The following is a 19,858-nucleotide window of genomic DNA, read 5'->3' on the forward strand; positions in this document are numbered from 1 at the left end:
CTGGAGTGGGTTGCCATTTCCTTCTCCATGGACTCTTTCTGACCCAGGGATTAAACCTATGTCTCCTGCATTTGGCAGGCAGATTCATTACCACTGAGCCACCAGGAAGCTCCAATAGGATGAAGGATTGTGGGTTTGTGGCTTAGAGTTGAAACTCCATCACCACATACTATAATGAAAGTGAAAGTGAAAGTCATTCAGTCTGTCTGACTCTTTGTGACCCCATGGACTATACACTCCATGGAATTCTCCGGGCCAGAATACTGGAGTGGGTAGCTTTTCCCTTCTCCAGGGGATCTTCCCAACCCAGGGATCAAAGCCAGGTCTCCCGCCTTGCAGAAGGATTTTTCACCAGATGAGCCCAAGAATACTGGAGTGGGTAGCCTATCCCTTCTCCAGGGGATCTTCCTGACCCAGGAATCAAACCTGGGTCTTACCAACTGAGCTACTAGGGAAGCCATGATGAGCTCAATCACAAATCTAGTGCTTTGATTTTTGCCATAGAGGCAAGTCAAGATAAAACTCTGAATTTTATACCCAACACTACACACACATACACCTGCATGTCCACAGCAGACAGTGGACAGTTATATTTAAACAGTTACCTCTCCAAGTGCCCACATATTCCTTCCCAGGTCTATGTCTTCTTCATCTTGGGCAGCACAGATCATGCCTAATGCAAGAGTCAAAAGTAGAACATCCATCCTGATGTAAATGATTCCTCACTTTTCTTCAGCATCTGTGAATTTGTTGTTAATTGGTAGAAAACCTGACTCCCGGACTTGTTTTTATAAGAATTGTGTGTTTGTGTGGCATATTATGACTGGCTTGTATGTACCTGCTTATAAGTCATCTTCAGTCAGTCAGTTCAGTTGCTCAGTCGTGTCCGATTCTTTGCAACCCCATGAATCGCAGCACGCCAGGCCTCCCTGTCCATCACAAACTCCCGGAGTTCACCCAAACTCGTGTCCATCGAGTCGGTGATGCCATCCAGCCATCTCATCCTCTGTCGTCCCCTTCTCCTCCTGCCCCCAATCCCTCCCAGCATCAGAGTCTTTTCCAATGAGTCAGCTCTTCGCGTGAGGTGGCCAAAGGACTGGAGTTTCAGTTTTAGCATCATTCCTTCCAAAGAACACCCAGGGCTCATCTTCAGAATGGACTGGTTGGATCTCCTTGCCATCCAAGGGACTCTCAAGAGTCCTGTCCAACACCACAGTTCAAAAGCATCAATTCTTCAGCACTCAGCTTTCTTCATAGTCCAACTCTCGCATCCATACATGACCACCGGTAAAACCATAGCCTTGACTAGATGGACCTTTATTGGCAAAGTAATGTCTCTGCTTTTGAATATGCTATCTAGGTTGGTCATAACTTTCCTTCCAAAGAGTAAAGCGTCTTTTAATTTCATGGCTGCACTCACCATCTGTAGTGATTTTGGAGCCCAGAAAAATAAAGTCTGACACTCTTTCCACTGTTTCCCCATCTATTTCCCATGAAGTGTTGGGACCAGATCCCATGATCTTCGTTTTCTGAATGTTGAGCCTTAAGCCAACTTTTTCACTCTCCTCTTTCACTTTCATCAAGAGGCTTTTGAGTTCCTCTTCACTTTCTGCCATGAAGGTAGTGTCATCTGCATATCTGAGGTTATTGATATTTCTCCCGGCAATCTTGATTCCAGCTTGTGCTTCTTCCAGCCCAGCGTTTCTCATGATGTACTCTGCATATAAATTAAATAAGCAGGGTGACAATATACAGCCTTGACGTACTCCTTTTCCTATTTGGAACCAGTCTGTTGTTCCATGTCCAGTTCTAACTGTTGCTTCCTGACCTGCATACAGGTTTCTCAAGAGGCAGGTCAGGTGGTCTGGTATTCCTATCTCTTTCAGAATTTTCCACAGTTTATTGTGATCCACACAGTCAAAGGCTTCTTACAAATAAACAAATAACCCAATTAAAAAATGGGCAGAGGGCCTCAATAGACATCTTTCCAAAGAAGACATACACATGCCAACAGGAACAAGAAAAGGTACTCAGCATCACTAACCATCAGAAAAATGCCAGTCAAAACCACAATGAGCTATCACCTCACACCTCTGAGGATAGCCATTATCAAATGGTCAGAGATAAGAAGGATTGTTGAGAGGGTGGAGGAACAGAGACCTTTGCACACAGTCTGTGGGTTGGCAGCTGTGAATCTGAAAGTAGCATCTAGAAATGGGTCCAATTTTGTTGCTGGATTCTAAAGTGAACCATGTATACCAATTAACAAATGAGATGTTAAGAACAATGATATTTTCAGTTTCTCCTCAACATTTAGTATTTGGAAAGTCAACATAAAGAATGTAGCTAGCCATCTTTGTGTTCTTTCTTTAGTTTGGTCAAATGATCTATTTATATTTCCTTTTAAATTATTTGGTTTCTAGATATCTGCCAGTGGGCTTCCCTGATGGCTCAACAGGTGAAGAATCCACCTGCAATGCAGGAGATGTGGGTTCAATCCCTAGGTCACAAAGATCCCCTGGACAAGGAAGGGCATGGCAACCCACTCCAGTATTCTTGCCTGGAAAATCCCGTAGACAAAGGAGCCTAGTGGGCTGCAGTTCATAGTGTTGCAAAGAGTTGGACACGACTGGGTGACTCAGCAGAGTACAGCAATGTTCGAAGGTACAGTATAATCTTATTGATTAGAGTTGCCAGGCTGTACATGACATCCCTAGGATATATATTTACTTTATAGCTAGACGTTTCTACCTCTCATCAATCCATCCATCAAGAGCCAAGAAAGATCTTGATCAAAATGGGAAATGTTACAAAGAATAAACAGCAACCTCAACTAAATAGAGTCGGGGGACCTGAAGGGGGCTCTCTCACACCCTAAAAAGATAGCAGAGCCCATTGAGGAAAAAAAAGGAAAGATTCAGCCAATGAAAGCAGCAGAGTCTTTGTTGACTGTAGCCTACCCCCGCTCCCCACACAGACTTATTTTTCCTCTCTAGAAAGTACTCTACTTTCCCTGCCATTCGAGAACTTATCATGACTGGCCATGGTTGCATGGTCCAAAATTAATCCATATTTGCTAGAGAAACAAATGCCTCCTAGTCTATTTGTCTACACCAAAAAAAAAAAAAAAAATAGCCTGCACCAACAGGTAAAATATAAAAGTCCATCTACGAAAATATTTACTTTCAGGGAACCACTAATAAGAAATCAGAAGTGAATAATTGCTGGGTAATAGTGGGCTGCTTACAATAGATTTAAAGTTTTCTCTATGCAACATCTTATGCCCCACCAAATGAAACCACTAAATGCCAAAATGTTTACTTTACTTGTGCTATTTCTCTATTAAAAGATATGTTTAATACTATTTTTTTGTGTTGCTGATTTTAAATAGTTTTGTTTGAGATTAATAGTCTGATTTTAAGAAAATAGATTTATTTAGATAGTGTATTGAGACAAAAATGTATATTCCACCAAAGTTTTCTGTATTGTTTATGTTATCTGTGTTTTTAAAGCATACATAAGTAATACCTTCCTGCTGTAACGTGTGATAGGATTTTTTATTTAATTTTTGTTTTGCTTTAGAGATAGCTGATTTACAATGCTGTTTAAGGTGTTAACAGCAAAGTGATTTAGTTATATATATATATATTTATATATGTATGTATGTATAGTAGAGTTAATGTTCTATGCACTAGGTCCTTGTTGATTTTCATTTTATGTAGAGTGGTGTATATATGCTAATCTCAACACCCTGATTTATCCCTCCCCTTACCTTTCCCCTTTGGTGACGACAAGTTTGCTTTCTATGTCCGTGAGTCTGTTTCTCTTTTGTAAATGAATTCATTTGTATCACTTTTTTTACATTCTACATCCACATTATCATATGCTATTTGTCTTTGTTTCACTTTACTCACTTAGTAGATATAATTTAAATGAGCCAAGAAAATATAAACAAAAAATTGTTTTAGTTGTACGCAACTGTGCTGCTTTTATGGCAAACCTGCCTATTGCCTGATGCATACAATTTATTATTTTTTTTTTGATGCATACAATTTAACTTAGCCACTGTTGAGAAAGTTTTGTGTCATGGATTGAAAAGTAAACCAGTTTCAAGAGACTGTTCAGTAAAATTTTCAGTTCTGATGATTGGAATTCTACTTTTGGAGGATTTATCATATTTTGCAACAAAAATAAAGCCAAGTTAAATATTTTTCAATGGTGTTGCTGGGGATTAATAAGTAAAAATACTGCCCTTTGCCAAGAAACCATTTGGGTTTTTGCTTGCTTTTTTAGGAAGACAGCAATCTGTTTCTAATATTTATTTATTTTGGCTGTGCTAGGTCTTTGTTGCTGTGTGGGGACTTTCTCTAGTGCGCGATGAGGGCTTCTCACTGCAGTTGCTTCTCTTGCTGCGGGGAGTGCACTCTAGGACATGTGGGCTCAGTAGCTGCAGCTCTCCGGCTCTAGAGCTCAGGTTCAATAGTTGTGGCGCACAGGCTTAGTTGTCCTGAGGCCTGTGGATTCTTCCAGAACCAGGGATCAAACCTGTGTCTCCTGCGTTGGCAGTCAGGCAGATTCCTATCCACTGGACCGCCAGGGAAGTCCAAAAAACCATTTGTTTGATAGTACAGAATACTTTGAAACCTTCAGAGTTAAATTTAGAATTTATTGATCTTAGGTGTTATCTCCAGGGAAGCAGAACCAGACACAACATAATGGGAACCAAAGTTCTGGGTTTGCATGTGGGGTGAGATTTGCTGATGCACATCATGGAACCAAGACACCGAATGGAATTTCATCTAAGATAATATTTGAAAAGTCTCAGATACAGCTTAAAAAAAAAAACTTTATAGAATAAATGAGGAGAATTTAACCTAAAAATGGTGTTATTAGTTCCAGATAGTTAGTAGCTACCCTTAGTGGGTAATGACTGGGAATGGGCATGCCAAGCTTTCTGGGAGCATGAGTGTTCTGTTTCTTGATCTGGGTGCTGGTTACATCGGCCGAGTCTATTTTGAAAATTCATAGCAGGGCATAATTGTTGGCACGTTAGTTTCACTACAAAAATGAAGGAAAAAATTAGTAGATACATGAAGAAGAAGATGCCAGATGCTTAGTTGAGTTTGGTAAATCAAAGCCAAAGAAAAAAACATCACATTGTGATGACCAAAGAGGTAAGAACTATAATGGACACAAGTCACAGAAAGGGTGTGGAGACCTATTAAGGAGGAATAACACTTGTGCTAAATGAGGGTAACAATTCCACAGAGATATGACACAGCTGGTGGAGAAGAGACCATCATTTAAAAATGGAAGACAACTTCCTAACTTGAAGTTCATCTGAATGCATGTCCAAACCACATCTTGGGTAGAAGTGTTAGTAGAAGATGAGTCTGGAGATCCCTCCTGTGGGCCTCAGTTCTTGGTAAGGACGCAAGGAAGAATCTAAGGTCTTACCCCTAGCAAGAAAGTTTACTAACTATAAGGAAAGAAAGAACAGGTGGCAAAGAGTCGGACAGGACTGAGCGACTGAGCCCACACAAAGAAAGAGAGGACACCTCAGGAGAGAGGTAGGCCATGCGAAGGGAGGCCAATGGCCCTGGAGGGCTGGGTTACCGAGGTTTTAAGGCAGGCTTATTTGCATAATGGGGGGGGGAGTGTGTCGCTGATTGACAGCCTTGATTGACAGTTGCAGGTTATATACCAAGATGCTCTACCGAGCATGTCCTTCCCATGATTCAGTCTGTTACAATTAGATTTCAGTATTCATGGAATATTTATGAGTAGTCAGGGAGTCCAATGGCCACCAAGCTTGCTTTACAACAGGATGGTGTGAAGTGTGCACATGTTCTGAGGAGGGAAGGTCCACTAGTCGCCAGGTGGGTTTTTTGTTTTTACTGGCCTGACTTTTTTGAGAACTGGTGGGAACATAGGGGCTGCTGCTGCTGCTGCTAGGTCGCTTCAGTCTTGTCCGACTCTGTGCGACCCCATAGACGGCAGCCCACCAGGCTCCTTTGTCCCTGGGATTCTCCAGGCAAGAATACTAGAGTGGGTTGCCATTTCCTTCTCCAATATTAGGGGCAGGGCTGGTAAATTGCTTGGTGGTGTTGGGGATTTTCTCCCCGGGACTTGGAAGCGACGAACCTGAAAAAAGGACACTTGGACACTCTCTTGCAAGGACTGACAAGTTTATTTCTGCAGTCAAGTTTTTTATAGAAGCAGGAACAAAGAGCTTAAAGTATGCGGCCAGCAGAGCGCATACGGAGTTAACACATAATCAGTAGAAACATTTCAAGGACAGCGCGCTCTAAATGACTCATGGGCTTCCCCCACAACCCGCTCTCACAAGTAACATCCCTATTTATTATTAACTCTTGGCGCCGAGCATAACCAAAGGCAGGAGATGTCTTTCTGTCCGTAGTGCAAAGCCGAGTACTTCTGGCCCTTCGCCTTTTTCCCAAGGACTTTCTCCTTTTACGGCTATTTTGCACTACGCTTCCCAACAGGTGGGATTCGGCGGCTATTACGCCGCTTCTCGGGAGAAGGCAATGGCAACCCACTCCAGTGCTCTTGCCTGGAAAATCTCATGGACGGAGGAGCCTGGTAGGCTGCAGTCCATGGGGTCGCGAATAGTCGGACACGACTGAGCAACTTCACTTTCACTTTTCACTTTCATGCATTGGAGAAGGAAATGGCCACCCACTCCAGTGTTCTTGCCTGGAGAATCCCAGGGACGGCAGAGCCTGGTGGGCTACCGTCTATGGGGTCGCACAGAGTCGGACACGACTGAAGCGACTTAGCAGCAGCAGCAGGCTGCTTCTCGGTTACTCTCAGCTAACTTCCTGGCTATCAGAAGCAGCAATGAAAAACACACCTATTTTAAACTACACAGAGAGTTTAAACTACATAGAGAGTTTAAACCCTATGAGACATTATCTAAAGATGAAGCACTAATTTTAAAGCTCATGGAGAAAACGAAATCTCTTCAGAGGAAAAGCACCCATCAACGTGGTGTTTGATGTCTTGTCTGCACCAGGGGAAGCTGGAAATAGAATATAAGTGACCAACTGAATGAAAAGGGTTCAGCCGAAGAATCCGATGTCTGGACGATGTGGAATCCATCAGCCATGGTGAAAAGTCATTATGCAAAATTTGAAATTACCGTTTCACGTACATATCTCTGGGTACTTAAATGGAACAGTGAATTAAATAAAAGACCTCAAAATTGCAGAATCTGAAAATGATAAACAGATGCTGAGGACATAGTTCACCAAATTACATTTATTTAAAGCAAATACAGTGTAGTAGTCTGCAAAGGGTCTTGTTTCCTAAAGAAAAGTTATTGAAAATGAAGGAACACACTTCATTAAAATTCTCATAAGAGACTGGATTGAAGTATGATACACATACAATAACATAAGTGGAGTTATTATTATGTATAAATATATGCAGATGTTGAAAAGCAAACACTGGCATTTAACTACACAAAGGAGTAAAATTCCTATCCTTCTCAGCTGTCCTAACCTGCTGTCTTTTTAAAGCTCTGTCATACACCCTTATTCTTTTCCTAGACTATAAATATTCTCTCTATGTTACTCATCAACATATGCCCAACCTCTAACATAGTGCTGGGAAAAAGTAAATCATGCAATTATATGTCTACTGAATACATAAATGACTTTTCCCAGAGCAACACTGTTGAATAGAAATTAACTCAATCACCATGTAATTTTAAATTTCTAAGCAGCCACATTTCAGAAAACAGAAAAACCAAGCAGATAAAGTTAGTATCAATGACATATTTACAATACTTTTAATTTATACATAGTAGTATAATTTAAGTAAGGAATCAATATGAAAATTATTAATTTCACATTTATGTACTCTTCTTCATTGGAAGATTTCAAATGCGAGGGTATTTCTAAGTTTCCACCTCAATGGGAATTATACTAACCCCAAATTAAGTGCTCAACAGTCCATGCTGGAGAGTGCTCTGTTGTGGAAAGATGTAAGCATCAGATCATCTGCTAAATGTTCTTTGAGAAAAGGTAATTGTCCTCCGTGAAAGGAAGGAAGTCAGTTTGGAAATTTTATTTTTCATCAGCACAAAAGGGCACAGGGATGGGTAGCAGGAGGAAATTAGCCCAGTAATTCTCTCCATTTCTGGTTTTTTCTTGGGTAAATAAAGCAAGTAGAAGGCAATTAAGTTGTTTAAGCAATAAAAGAAAACAAAGCAACCTACCAGCAAAAGAATAGTGTGGGTGGCTTTGATTTCAGGAGATGACTGGAGAGAGAGGCTGAGGCTGTGAATATGCTGGGCTCTCTGGCGGTGTTTGTAGAGGAGGGTCACCATGTAGATGCTGGACCACATCATGAGGATCACAAAGAGGAGATCTCGAATCACCATGACATTCAAAAATGCCATTGCATAGTGGTGTTGCAACTGGTTGGTTTGACAGTATACCGTATAATACCCAAGACCAGCAATTGTGAAATTGTTCCTTGCCCTTACAGTTTCAATGATATGGATATAGATGAGCAAGTTGGTGACCCAGAAGAAAAGGAAAGAGGGGTAAATGCACATCGAGAGTTTAGATCTAAGCCACGCCCACTTAGAATTAAGAGGATTGATGGTGATAGCTTGGAACACACTCAGGAAAACGGTAGTACAGATGGAAAGACCCCGGGTCACTCTATATATGTACAAAGTTATCTTACAGCCAACATCATCCAGAAAATATCTTTCTCCAAAGGATGGCATGACATCTGGTATCAACTTGAACAAGATAGTCAAAACATTGACCAAGGTCAGGTGTATGAATATGACATCAATGGGCTTTTTCAGGCAAGACTGAGTTAAGAAAGTGTCTATATATAGTATGAAGAGCACCAAGTTCCCCATGAGCCCAATACAAATCAGAAATATGAAGAAAAACCCCAAGATTGCATCACTTGAAAACATTATCTTCATATTTTATATGTTTTCCTTCGATTCACCAGGTTTCAAAGAAAGCAAAATGAATTATATTTTGAAATTATAAATAATAGAGCCTCTTAAAGAATATGGGATCTGATGGTTCAGTATAAGGAGAGGGAGTTGGTAGTTTCAACTCTTCCATGTTTCAGGCCAAGGTGTGTCATTTCCAGGGATTAAATTCCAAGGTTTCTTAAAAGTCTGAGAGTACAGAATTAGGTTTGTAAAGAGAATAGGATTCAAATGACTATTTCAAATGTGGGGAGGAAGGAAGAAAGAATGATACTAGCAAAGAAGTAGCAAATTAATCTTACAAAGAAATAAATGGAATCAACACAAACAAAAGCAGAAATTAATTGATCGCAAACTTCACATGGAAAGTAAAAACATATAGAAAAGTTAGATCCTTCAGAACAGTCATAAAATCAACAAACCTATGGGGGACTATAACATTTCCCTTAGGGAAAGCACAAATGATGTCAAGATTACATTTTTCTAAAGAGAGTGCTGGAGAAGTTGTCAATATTAGAAAATAACACGATACCGTGATTATGCCAATATGTTTGGAAATTTAAGAAATTTGTGGGCAACTTTCTAGAAGACCTAACTTACCAAACAAAGATACTGGAATAATAGAAAAGCATAAGTATGCAATCCTCGTCATTATAAAGTTGAACAGTAGCAACAATTGTTCCAGATGAATTCTCAAACATCTCAGTGTTGAAGCACGCCAAACACATCAGATACAAACCGTACTGGTGAACCGCTGCTGAGGGCAGAAGGGGGAACATGCCGTTAGTCGCACTATGAGGTTGGCATAAGCTTGGTAGCAACACTGAACAAAGATAATGTGAAAAGCACAATTACAGAACTGTTTCAAGAACCAAAGGAAATACAGAGCCACACAAAATAACTGGAAAATTGTGTCCACCACGTGTAAAAAGAATCAAGCATTTGACCAAATAATTCTCTCAAACACGGATATTAAATTTTACATCGGAAACTTTATCTGCATGATTATCCAGACTACTAAAGGCACAAGACATGTAGGATGGCTTTAATATATGCATCAGATCATGTAATAAAATGCAACCTATAGTGATGATAGAGATATTTAATTACATAGAAAGAAAAAGGTATATTTTTACCTTGATGATAATAGCTACAATGTGTACAGTGTCATGGTAAGTGTTTAATATTGAAAGCTTTTCCACTGAGATTGGCTGTAAGTAAAATTATCTGCTATGACCATTTCTATATTTCATGGTGATTTTATGACTCTTTCCTGGACTTTATACTAAAGAAAGTAAAATGTATAATAATAGGAAAGAAAGTGACACTATCTAATCTTTGACAGATTATATAAACTTTAGGAAAACAATAAAATCATTGGCCTATTTATTAGACTCTTAAAGAGTGATTTTCAAGGTTACTGAAAGGAAGGGAGGGTAAGGATCATTTGGATTTCTATATGCCAAAGTAAAAAGAAATTTAAAATACATCTGAAAAAATGATACCATTTAAATATAAAAATTCGTTCAATCTAGGAATACAATAACAACATGTAAAACCTCTTAAAAAACAATGCTATAATTAGTCTGTGAATAAAGCATTTTGAAAACAAGGTATGATAATTTGAGACTAAGTATGTTATATATGATGATAGAATGATGCCGTGTAAAAAAGTGAGATTAACAGGTGATTAAAAAAGAAATAAAATGCGTACTATATATTAAATAGCTAAACAACAAGGTTCTACTTCATAGTACAGGGAACTTCATTCAACATCTTGTAATGAGTTGTAATGGAAAAGAACTTGATAAAGAATAAATATATATATGTGTGTGTGTGTGTATATATATATATATATATATATATATATATATACACACACACATGTGTAATGCTGAGTCACTCTTCCATATAGCTGAAGCATGGTAAATCAACTACACTTCAATTAAAATTTTTAATTACAAAAAACAAAAGAGAGGTAAAGTGACACTGAATCAAATTATATCAAGTGTATATGAAAAGCAAATAAAGTGTAGAGAATAAAAAGAATGAAAACATAAGTAAGGTGAGGTATAGCCAATACATGGAATGTATGGAGTTTTTAAATCATTGTGAATAATAAACTGCAAAGTCAAAATACAGTGAAGAAATCTGATACAGTTTGTAAATGAAGCATGACTGAGACAATGAAATAAGAGTGGAAAGCGATGAAATACCCAGAAACAAGAGAATAAAGGAAAGTAAAAACAGCATATATGGAAGAAAAGAGAAAGAGGGACAATAATGTAAGGAAGAAGGTGAAGTATAATTTCTGTCAAGCAGAAAATTAACAGGAAATTAAATCTGAAACAAAAAGTAAGGAAGCTTCCGATGGGGGATGGGAATACTGGAAAGGTCTGCATACCGCGGTCTCTTTCTTGAGGCTGTGTCTTAGGTCCTTAAGGAAAGCAGTCAGATTCCCCAAGAAGGTGGAAGCACCTTGGAAAGGCCGGGTCTGACCCGTAAAGACTGTATATCAGGGACCAGATGGCAGAGCGTGTCCTCCCAGCGGGCCCTCTTGTCACCTGCTGTCTCCAGCACCTTGTCTGTTGGGGTCATCCTGATGCGCCCAGAGGGGCAGCAAATTGCTCTCCCGCGTGCAAAATGATTCTCCTGGTAAACTTATTGGGTTTACTGACAAGGGGGCAAAGGCACGATCTGGGGACGTACTTTTCCCAGGTTGATCTACATCATTAAGTAAACAAAAAAAGTAAACTTCAGAATCTAGACAAGTGATCAAAGTTAGTTTCCACCGCTGACGGAAATTCCCCTAGGACCTGATAAAAGGTGACCTCCACAGCAGCTCCTCAGAGGACACATTCACTTTTCTTCCTGAGTCCATTGTGCGTGTTTCAGCTCCTTTACAGTCTATAAAGTGCGAGCATAATGCAGCGCAGTGAGTTTTATCGTAATCCAACTAACACAGGCATCGCTCAAGATTATAACATACAGAGTGTGCTGTGGACTCCCTTTTTTCTTTCCTTTTTCCTTGGCCACCTCTCAGGGTATGCAGCATCTTAGTTCCCGATCAGGGATTAAACCCATGTCCCCTGCAGAAGGGCAGAGTCTTAACCATAGGACTGCCAAGGAGGTCTCTCTAGTGCTCATTTTAAAGCCACAGAATAAGATTTAAATGTTTTTTTATTTATATCTTAAATAAAAAGTTTTACTGCTCAATATTTCATTCATAATATGTAAGATATTGTTGTTGTTCAGTCGCTGAGTCGTGTCGGACTCTTTGCGACCCCATGGACTGCAGCAGGGCCGGGCTTCCCTGTCCTTCACCATCTCCTGGAGTTTGCTCAAACTCATATCCAACACCATGAGATGGTGATGCCATCCAACCATCTCATCCTCTGTCGTCCCCTTCTCCTCCTGCCTTCAATCTTTCCCAGCATCGGAGTCTTTTCCCTTTTTTTGTATGTATGTAAAATATAAAAATGGGAAAAGAATGCATACACACATACAACACAGCTTAACAAATAGAAAATTAGCAATAACTCTGAACATTTGAGTATGCTTCTACAAATCATCACAGTCTTCTCTTCCCCGCAGGGTTAACCATTGTGGGTATTTTTTTTCCCCCAGCTTTACTGAGGTATAATTGAAAAATAAAATTGTAATGTATTTAAAGTGTACAGTGTGATGGTTTGATAATCATATACATTGTGACCTGATTCCCACAATCAAGTTAATTAATACATTGATCACCTCACATAGATTCTTTCTTTTTTTTCCTTTAATTTTGGTGAGAACACAAGATCTTCTCTTTCAGCAGATTCAAGTACACAATACAAAATTACCAACTATAGTCACCATTCCTTACTACAGATCCTCAGCTCTAGGTTTCATAATTTTTTTGTTTTGTTTATCATCCCTTTGCTTTTCCTTACAAATTTAAAACCTGCATGTGTTTTGTGAAAATACTATTCGGTTTCACTTTCTGTCAGTGGTCTTATTCTGGTAGCTCAGACAGTAAAGATCTGCCTGCAATGCAGAAGACCAGGGTTTGATCCCTGGGTCGGGAAGATCCCCTGGAGGAGGAAATGGCAACCCACTTCAGTATTCTTGCCTGGAGAATTTCATGGACAGAGGAGCCCGGCAGGCTACAGTCCATGGGGTCTCAAGGACTCAGACACAATTGATTGGCTAAAACACACATTGTTATTGAACTTGGATTTTTTTTTAACCTCAAGGATATATTTGTGGAATTATAGCAGTTTAGATTGGTAGCTGAAGTTAATGCATTTTTCCTGTTGCTCCATATTCCAATTTATTACTATAGCATCATTTTTCATTCATTCTCAAGATGATAGATATTGGGCTCTTTTGACTTCTTTCTGTGGCCCAGAGTGCCACAGTTTCTATCGGCCAAAACACACAATAGGTCTCTTACTGTGTCCTGGGACAGAGGTACTTTCGTTTGTTTTTTATAATTTATTAAAATGTGAGATGGGCTTCCCTTGTAGCTCAGTCAGTGAAGAATCTGCCTGCAGTGCAGGAGATCCGGGTTCGATCCCTGGGTTGGGAAGATCCCCTGGAGAAGGAAATGGCAACCCACTCCAGTATCCTCGCCTGGAAAATCTCATGGACAGAGGAACCTGGTGGGCTGCAGTCCCTGGGGTTGCAGAGTCAGGCACGACTGAGCGACTAACACTTACTTACTCGCTTAACTAGCCATTTCTACTGGGCGCACAAAATGCTATGCTGTCTTGGAACCAGGAGATTCATTGGGGGTGCCCTTGTTATCTCCATATTCAATGATAGAGTTCTAACTAAAGAGTCTACATTTCAGTTACTGAAAAAGAAAAGCCAAGACTTGAACAAGAGCTGTGAGGTTGGGGGTGGAGGGCTCTGATGTGATGGTGGATGATGCACGTGAGATGCATAAATCAGAAATAAGCTTCTAAAAGAAAAAAGATATGCCAGCCAAGCCAGCACTTCCTTTGAAAGAATGTAATAGTATTTGTTTATACAGTATCTGTCATTTGCCATGATCTAATTACGCTACCATCCCACCATGAGGAAGGCTGGGAAAAGTCAGTTTTCTCAGCCTGGTATGTTACTAAAAACAATGGGCTGCCTCCAAAATCTCAGAAGTCAAACAGTAAGGCAAGAGGAGAAAATGGATGTTGAATAAATAGCCAACAGGCAGAGTCTTGGTTTTCTGGAGGTTATTGAAGATCCAGTTATACATAGACATTGTGAGTGCTTCTGTGTAATAATGTGAGGTGCCATGGGCAACAAAAATGACTCGTAGAATCATGTGCCAAAGTCTCCAGATGGGATTTGGCAGCAAAAATATTGATAGTCATTTCTTTCTTGTAAAGATGCCCAAGGTGGGAATGAGGTATTGGAAGCACAACTCAAAAAGATCATCAGTGAATGGATGTAAGTGATATAATTGTGGAAGTATGAGTTCATGGCCCAGAGTGGAAAAGTCAATGATTTCTGGTGAGGTCATTTCAGTATTTCAAAGTCTTAAACTTATCGTTTGTCATTGCTTTGCCAAGCTTAAAGCTGATTACATCATGGCTTCTGCTTGACCAGAGGATGACTGGAGTTTTCTAAGGTACAGCTTATTTTTTTTCTTTTTTTCCTTCTCTTTGTTCTTTTTTGTTTTAGAAGCTTATTCCTGATTTATGCATCTCACGTGCATCATCCACCATCACATCAGAGCCCTCCACCCCCAATCTCACAGCTCTTGTTCAAAGTCTCATGGACATTTTTCTCTTGATCCAGAGTTTTAGGGGCTTCCCTGGTGGCTCAGAAGGTAAAGCGTCTGCCTGCAATGCGGGAGACCCTGGTTCGATTCCTGGGTCGGGAAGATCCCCTGGAGAAGGAAATGGCAATCCTCTCCAGCACTCTTGCCTGGAAAATCCCATGGACAGAGGAGCCTGATAGGCTACAGTCCATGGGGTCACAAAGAGTCGGACACGACTGAGCTACTAGCTACTAGGCTTTGATTGCAAACCATAATACAAAATGAAGTAAGCAGATGTAAGCTTTTATATATAAAATGGATAGCAACAAAGTCCTACTGGATAGCACAAGAACTATATTCAATATCCTATGATAAACCAAAATGGAGAATATTTTTAAAAGAAAATATACATGTGTAACCGAATCACTTTGCTGTACAACAGAAATTAACACAGCATTGTTAATCAACTACACATCAATAGAAAATTGACAAAATGACCCTAGAAGATCATTTCCAAAACATAAACATTAGACATATTTCTCTGTAAATTAGAGCCTGCTGCTAAGTCACTTCAGTCGTGTCTGACTCTGTGCGACCCCATAGACGACAGCCCACCAGGCTCCCCCGTCCCTGGGATTCTCCAGGCAATTAACACTGGAGTGGGTTGCCATTTCCTTCTCCAATGCAGGAAAGTGAAAAGTGAAAGGGAAGTCGCTCAGTCGTGTCCGACCCTCAGCGACCCCATGTACTGCAGCCTTCCAGGCTCCTCCATCCATGGGATTTTCCAGGCAAGAGTACTGGAGTGGGGTGCCATCGCCTTCTCCCAACTTAGAGCCATTTGCACTTAAAATAAGAAACATCTTAATGGGATCAGTTACCCAGTAATATGTGACCTCATATCTTGAACGGCACCCCTTTTCACATCCAGAACCATGGAGATTTTCTTTCTGTATTATTTCAACAAGGATACCTTTTGTTCATTTTTTTAAAACCAATTTTGTCCACTACTTTGAGAAACACTCTTTCCCCTTTTAGAAATAATGAATGTTTCTTTGGTACCATGAAAATATGTGTCTTTAAGAGCACTGGTCAGATTTTCGCTGCTCTTATTATTTAATTATGAACTCCTCAGGTCAGGAAGAGCCCCCTGGAGAAGGAAATGACAACCCACTCCAGTCTTCTTGCCTGGGAAATACCATGGACAACGGAACCAGGTGAGCTACAGTCCGTGGGGTCACAAAGAGTTGGACACCACTTAGCAACTAAACAACATACATAATAGTCCAGTTCTGTGAACCCTGCCTCCCATGTAATGAACTTTAAGCTAAAATACCTTTCTTTAGCTCACAGGAAACCTCCTGACCAAGCCCGTGAAACAGGCTGCAGGAAGGAAGAAATTAACACATCCAAGATCCAGGATTTCAACCCCTTCATTTCTAGTATAAAAGAAACCTGAATTCTAACTCAGAGAAGATGGTTCTTTGGAACACTAGTCTACCATCTTCTTGGTCTGCTGGATTTCTGAATAAAGTCACTATTTCTTGCCCTAACATCTCACCTCTCGACTTATTGACTTGTACAGTGCATAGGACAGGCTTAGATGAGGTAACATGATGTCAAGGTAACCTGATTTGTGTTCAGTTCAGTTCAGTTGCTCAGTCGTGTCCGACTCTTTGCGACCCCATGAATCGCAGCACGCCAGGCCTCCCTGTCCATCACCAACTCCCAGAGTTCACTCAGACTCATGTCCATCGAGTCAGTGATGCCATCCAGCCATCTCATCCTCTGTCGTCCCCTTCTCCTCCTGCCCACAATCCCTCCCAGCATCAGAGTCTTTTCCAATGAGTCAACTCTTCGAATGAGTGGCCAAAGTGCTGGAGTTTCAGCTTTAGCATCATTCCTTCCAAAGAAATCCCAGGGCTGATCTCCTTCAGAATGGACTACCAAAAGTTATGCTTCAATGGATACACACTTGTAGCAATTAAGGCAGACGACTGAAGACCAAATCATTTAAAAGGAAGCATAGATCACTTGACCAAACTAAAGAAAGGACAAAGGAATGACTAGCTACATTCTTTATGTTGATTTTCCAAACACTGAAAGTTGAGGAGGAGAACTGAAAATATCACTGCTCTTAACATCTCCCTTGCTAATTGGTATGCCTGGTTCACTTAAGGATTCAATAACAAAACAGGACCCATTTCTAAAATGCTACTTTCAGATTCACAGCTGCCAACCCACAGACTGTGTGTAAAGGTCCTGTTTCTCTCCACCTCCTCACCCATCCTTCTTATCACTTGACCGTTTGATAATAACCATCCTCAGAGGTGTGAGATGATAGCTCATTGTGGCTTTGATTGGCATTTTCCTGATGGTTAGTGATGTTGGGCACCTTTTCCTATTCCTGTTGGCATGTGTGTGTCTTCCTTGGAAAGATGTCTATGTAGGCCCTCTGCCCATTTTTTAACTGGGTTGTTTGTTTATTTGTAAGATGACTTATGAGCTGTTACGTACAAGCCAGTCATAATATGCCACATCAACACACAAGTCAGGCAGTTAGGCTTCCTGCCAACCAACAACAATTCACAGATGCTGAAGAAAAGTGAGGAGTAACTTACATCGGGAAGAATGTTCAACTTTTGACTCCTAAATTAGGCATGATCTGTGCTGCCCAAGATGCAGAAGAGATGGAGATGGAAGAGAAAATGTTGGCGATTGGAGGGGTAACTGCTTAAATATGTGGTCCTGTCTGCCATGGGTATGCATGCGTGCATGTGTGTGTGTGTGGTGCTGGGTATAGAATTCAGAGTTTTATCTTGCCTTGCTTCTATAGCAAAAATCAAAGCACGAGACTTATGACTGAGCTTGTCACAGGAGGTGGTGATAGAGCGAGTTTCAACGCTAAGCCATTAACCCACAATCCGTCTTCGTACACATGATGAAGTGAAGGATGATGCTTGATTTCCTGATTCTTGTTGGCCCAATGTTGTTGTCGTTTAGTTGCTAAGTCGTGTACGACTCTTTATGACCCCATGGACTACAGCACACCAGGCTTCCCTGTCCTTCACCATCTCCCAGAGCTTGCTCAAACTCACGTCCATTGAGTCAGTGATGTCACTCAACCATCTCTTCCTCTGTCTCCCTCTTCTCATCCTGTCTTCAGTCTTTCCCAGCATCAGGATCTTTTCCAATGAGTTGGCTTTTTGCAGCAGTATTGGCCAAAGTATTGGAGCTTCAGCTTCAGCATCAGTCCTTCCAATGAACATTCAGAGTTGATTTCCTCTAGGATGGACTGGTTGGATCTCCTTGCAGTCCAAGGGACTCTCAAGAGTCTTCTCCAGCACCACAAAACAATGGTGCAATAATAATTGAGGGGAGGGGGAAGAGGGAATCTTTTGAGAAATCAAGTAGGATGTACCCAGAACAGTCCCAACCAAGAACAAGACTTTGGGACTTATACTCACTGGCTTGCATCCCCCCCTTAATCAAGGACTAACAAGAGTTTAATTCCTTTCCACTGTCAGGTCTGTATCGATAAATGGCCACATGGGCTCCTTGCAGGCAAGAGCCTTTCTCATAGTAAAATTCTGTCCATACATTGAATACATACACACAACTTGTAAATTATTTTTGTTCCGCTGCAATTACAGCAAAACGCTTGGGGCCTCCAAATGCCTGCAGATTTATGGCATGAAAATCTCTGTTTAAAAAGCTGCTTTCTCACTTTGGGGTCATGGGCAGTGAAAAACAGACTCAGATTGAATATTCATGCATCTTTATCTTTAAAAAGGACGTTGTATACTTATGGTCATGCATGCATGCTAAGTTGCTCCAGTTGTGTCCTGACTCTGCAGTCCTATGGACGGTAACCTGACAGGCTCCTCTGTTCATGGAATTCTCCCAGCAATACTGTAGTGGGTTGCCATGCCCTTCTCCATTACTTATGGCCAATTCACCCTTTTCTTGAATGATTAAAGCAGATATACACTGTATGTCTAATAGGCCATAAACAGGATGATCTATAGATCTAATAGACCATAAACAGGATTAGTGTGCAATTCAAACTAAATCACCTCTAAGTGCAAGGTGAGTGTGGAGAAAATGAGAGTGAGCTGGGCAGTTAGCCAAAGAAAAGGGAAATTTATTAGAGGGAAAAGAGAGGGTGAGTGGCCCTTGAGGAGAACCAGCGTCCTCCCTTTCTGATGGGGTCTTTCTTATACCCTGCAAATGAAAAATTCTCTGAAGGGATGGTTAATTTTTAGCCTGTAGCTGAGTCCTGCGGTCACATAGCCAGAGGTCTGCAATCTGGTGGTCCCAAAGCCTTGAGCAGGTAGGTGTCAGCAGGTCAATTTGGTCAGTCTCAAGGGTCACTGTGATTTTATTCTTTGTTTGCGAGGTCAGCATCATGAGCCATTTCTACGATGAGCTCCCAAGGAGGCCTTATCATTCCAGCCTTTTTGATTTAGGATAAGGGCCGAAGGTCAGTCTTCCCTAACTGCTTCCTGCAGGACAGAGGCATTGTGGGGGGCAGGAGGAGATGAGAAAAGCCTGGAATGTGGATCAAGAGGATTTGTGTGGGGTTGAAGTTTTTGATAATTTGAGAGAGATAGAAGTAGCTCATGGATAGTTCGGTTGGTGAAGGCTTGTAAGCGGTCTGGAAGAAATTTTGCAAAAGATGCATTAAAAATGGGCCAAAAGTTAGAATGGGGGTAAGTAGAATGAGAAGACCTAGGAAAGGTGGGATCCAGGGCATCCAATTCCATTTCCTCTGTCAGTTTTCCCATGAGCTACTGAGACGTGGACGTGTTCTCGAGGCCCTGTTTGTCACAGTTCTTGCTGCTTCCTTTCAACACCCAATTTGTTGGTGTAGAAGCGGCAGTCTTCATCCAAAAACAGACATAGGCGTCCTGTTTCTGCTGTGAGGAGGTCTAACTCTCTTCTGTTTGGAAGACCCTGTATGCCAGGGGATCTAACTGGTTTGGGGTAGTGATAAGGCCAGTAGCTATTTCTTCTAGGCTGTCAGTGAGGTCTTTAGAAAGGCTTTGGTAGTAATTTAAAGAGGTTGTGAGTCCTGCAGTTCCTGTCCCAATCCTTTCTGTTTCCAGCGGCTATTCCTAAACTGATCAATA

The 19,858-nt window shown here is 40.9% G+C and overlaps 1 protein-coding gene and 1 long non-coding RNA gene across 2 annotated transcripts; one reads left to right on the top strand and one right to left on the bottom strand.

The window, feature by feature from the left end:
* Window positions 1–5,819: 5,819 nt before the first annotated feature.
* LOC129630800 (uncharacterized) lies at window positions 5,820–16,261 on the top strand. Its single transcript, XR_008703757.1, has 4 exons — window positions 5,820–5,879; window positions 14,539–14,597; window positions 15,862–15,943; window positions 16,073–16,261. It is a non-coding gene; the product is annotated as an uncharacterized LOC129630800 (long non-coding RNA).
* On the bottom strand, window positions 8,021–8,962 carry LOC129630798 (vomeronasal type-1 receptor 4-like). Its single transcript, XM_055551286.1, has one exon. The coding sequence runs from the start codon at window positions 8,960–8,962 to the stop codon at window positions 8,021–8,023; it is 942 nt and encodes a 313-aa protein (XP_055407261.1).
* Window positions 16,262–19,858: the final 3,597 nt, after the last annotated feature.

This window comes from Bubalus kerabau, chromosome 17 (genome assembly GCF_029407905.1).
Source record: "Bubalus kerabau isolate K-KA32 ecotype Philippines breed swamp buffalo chromosome 17, PCC_UOA_SB_1v2, whole genome shotgun sequence".
NCBI classification, from domain to species: Eukaryota; Metazoa; Chordata; class Mammalia; order Artiodactyla; family Bovidae; genus Bubalus; species Bubalus kerabau.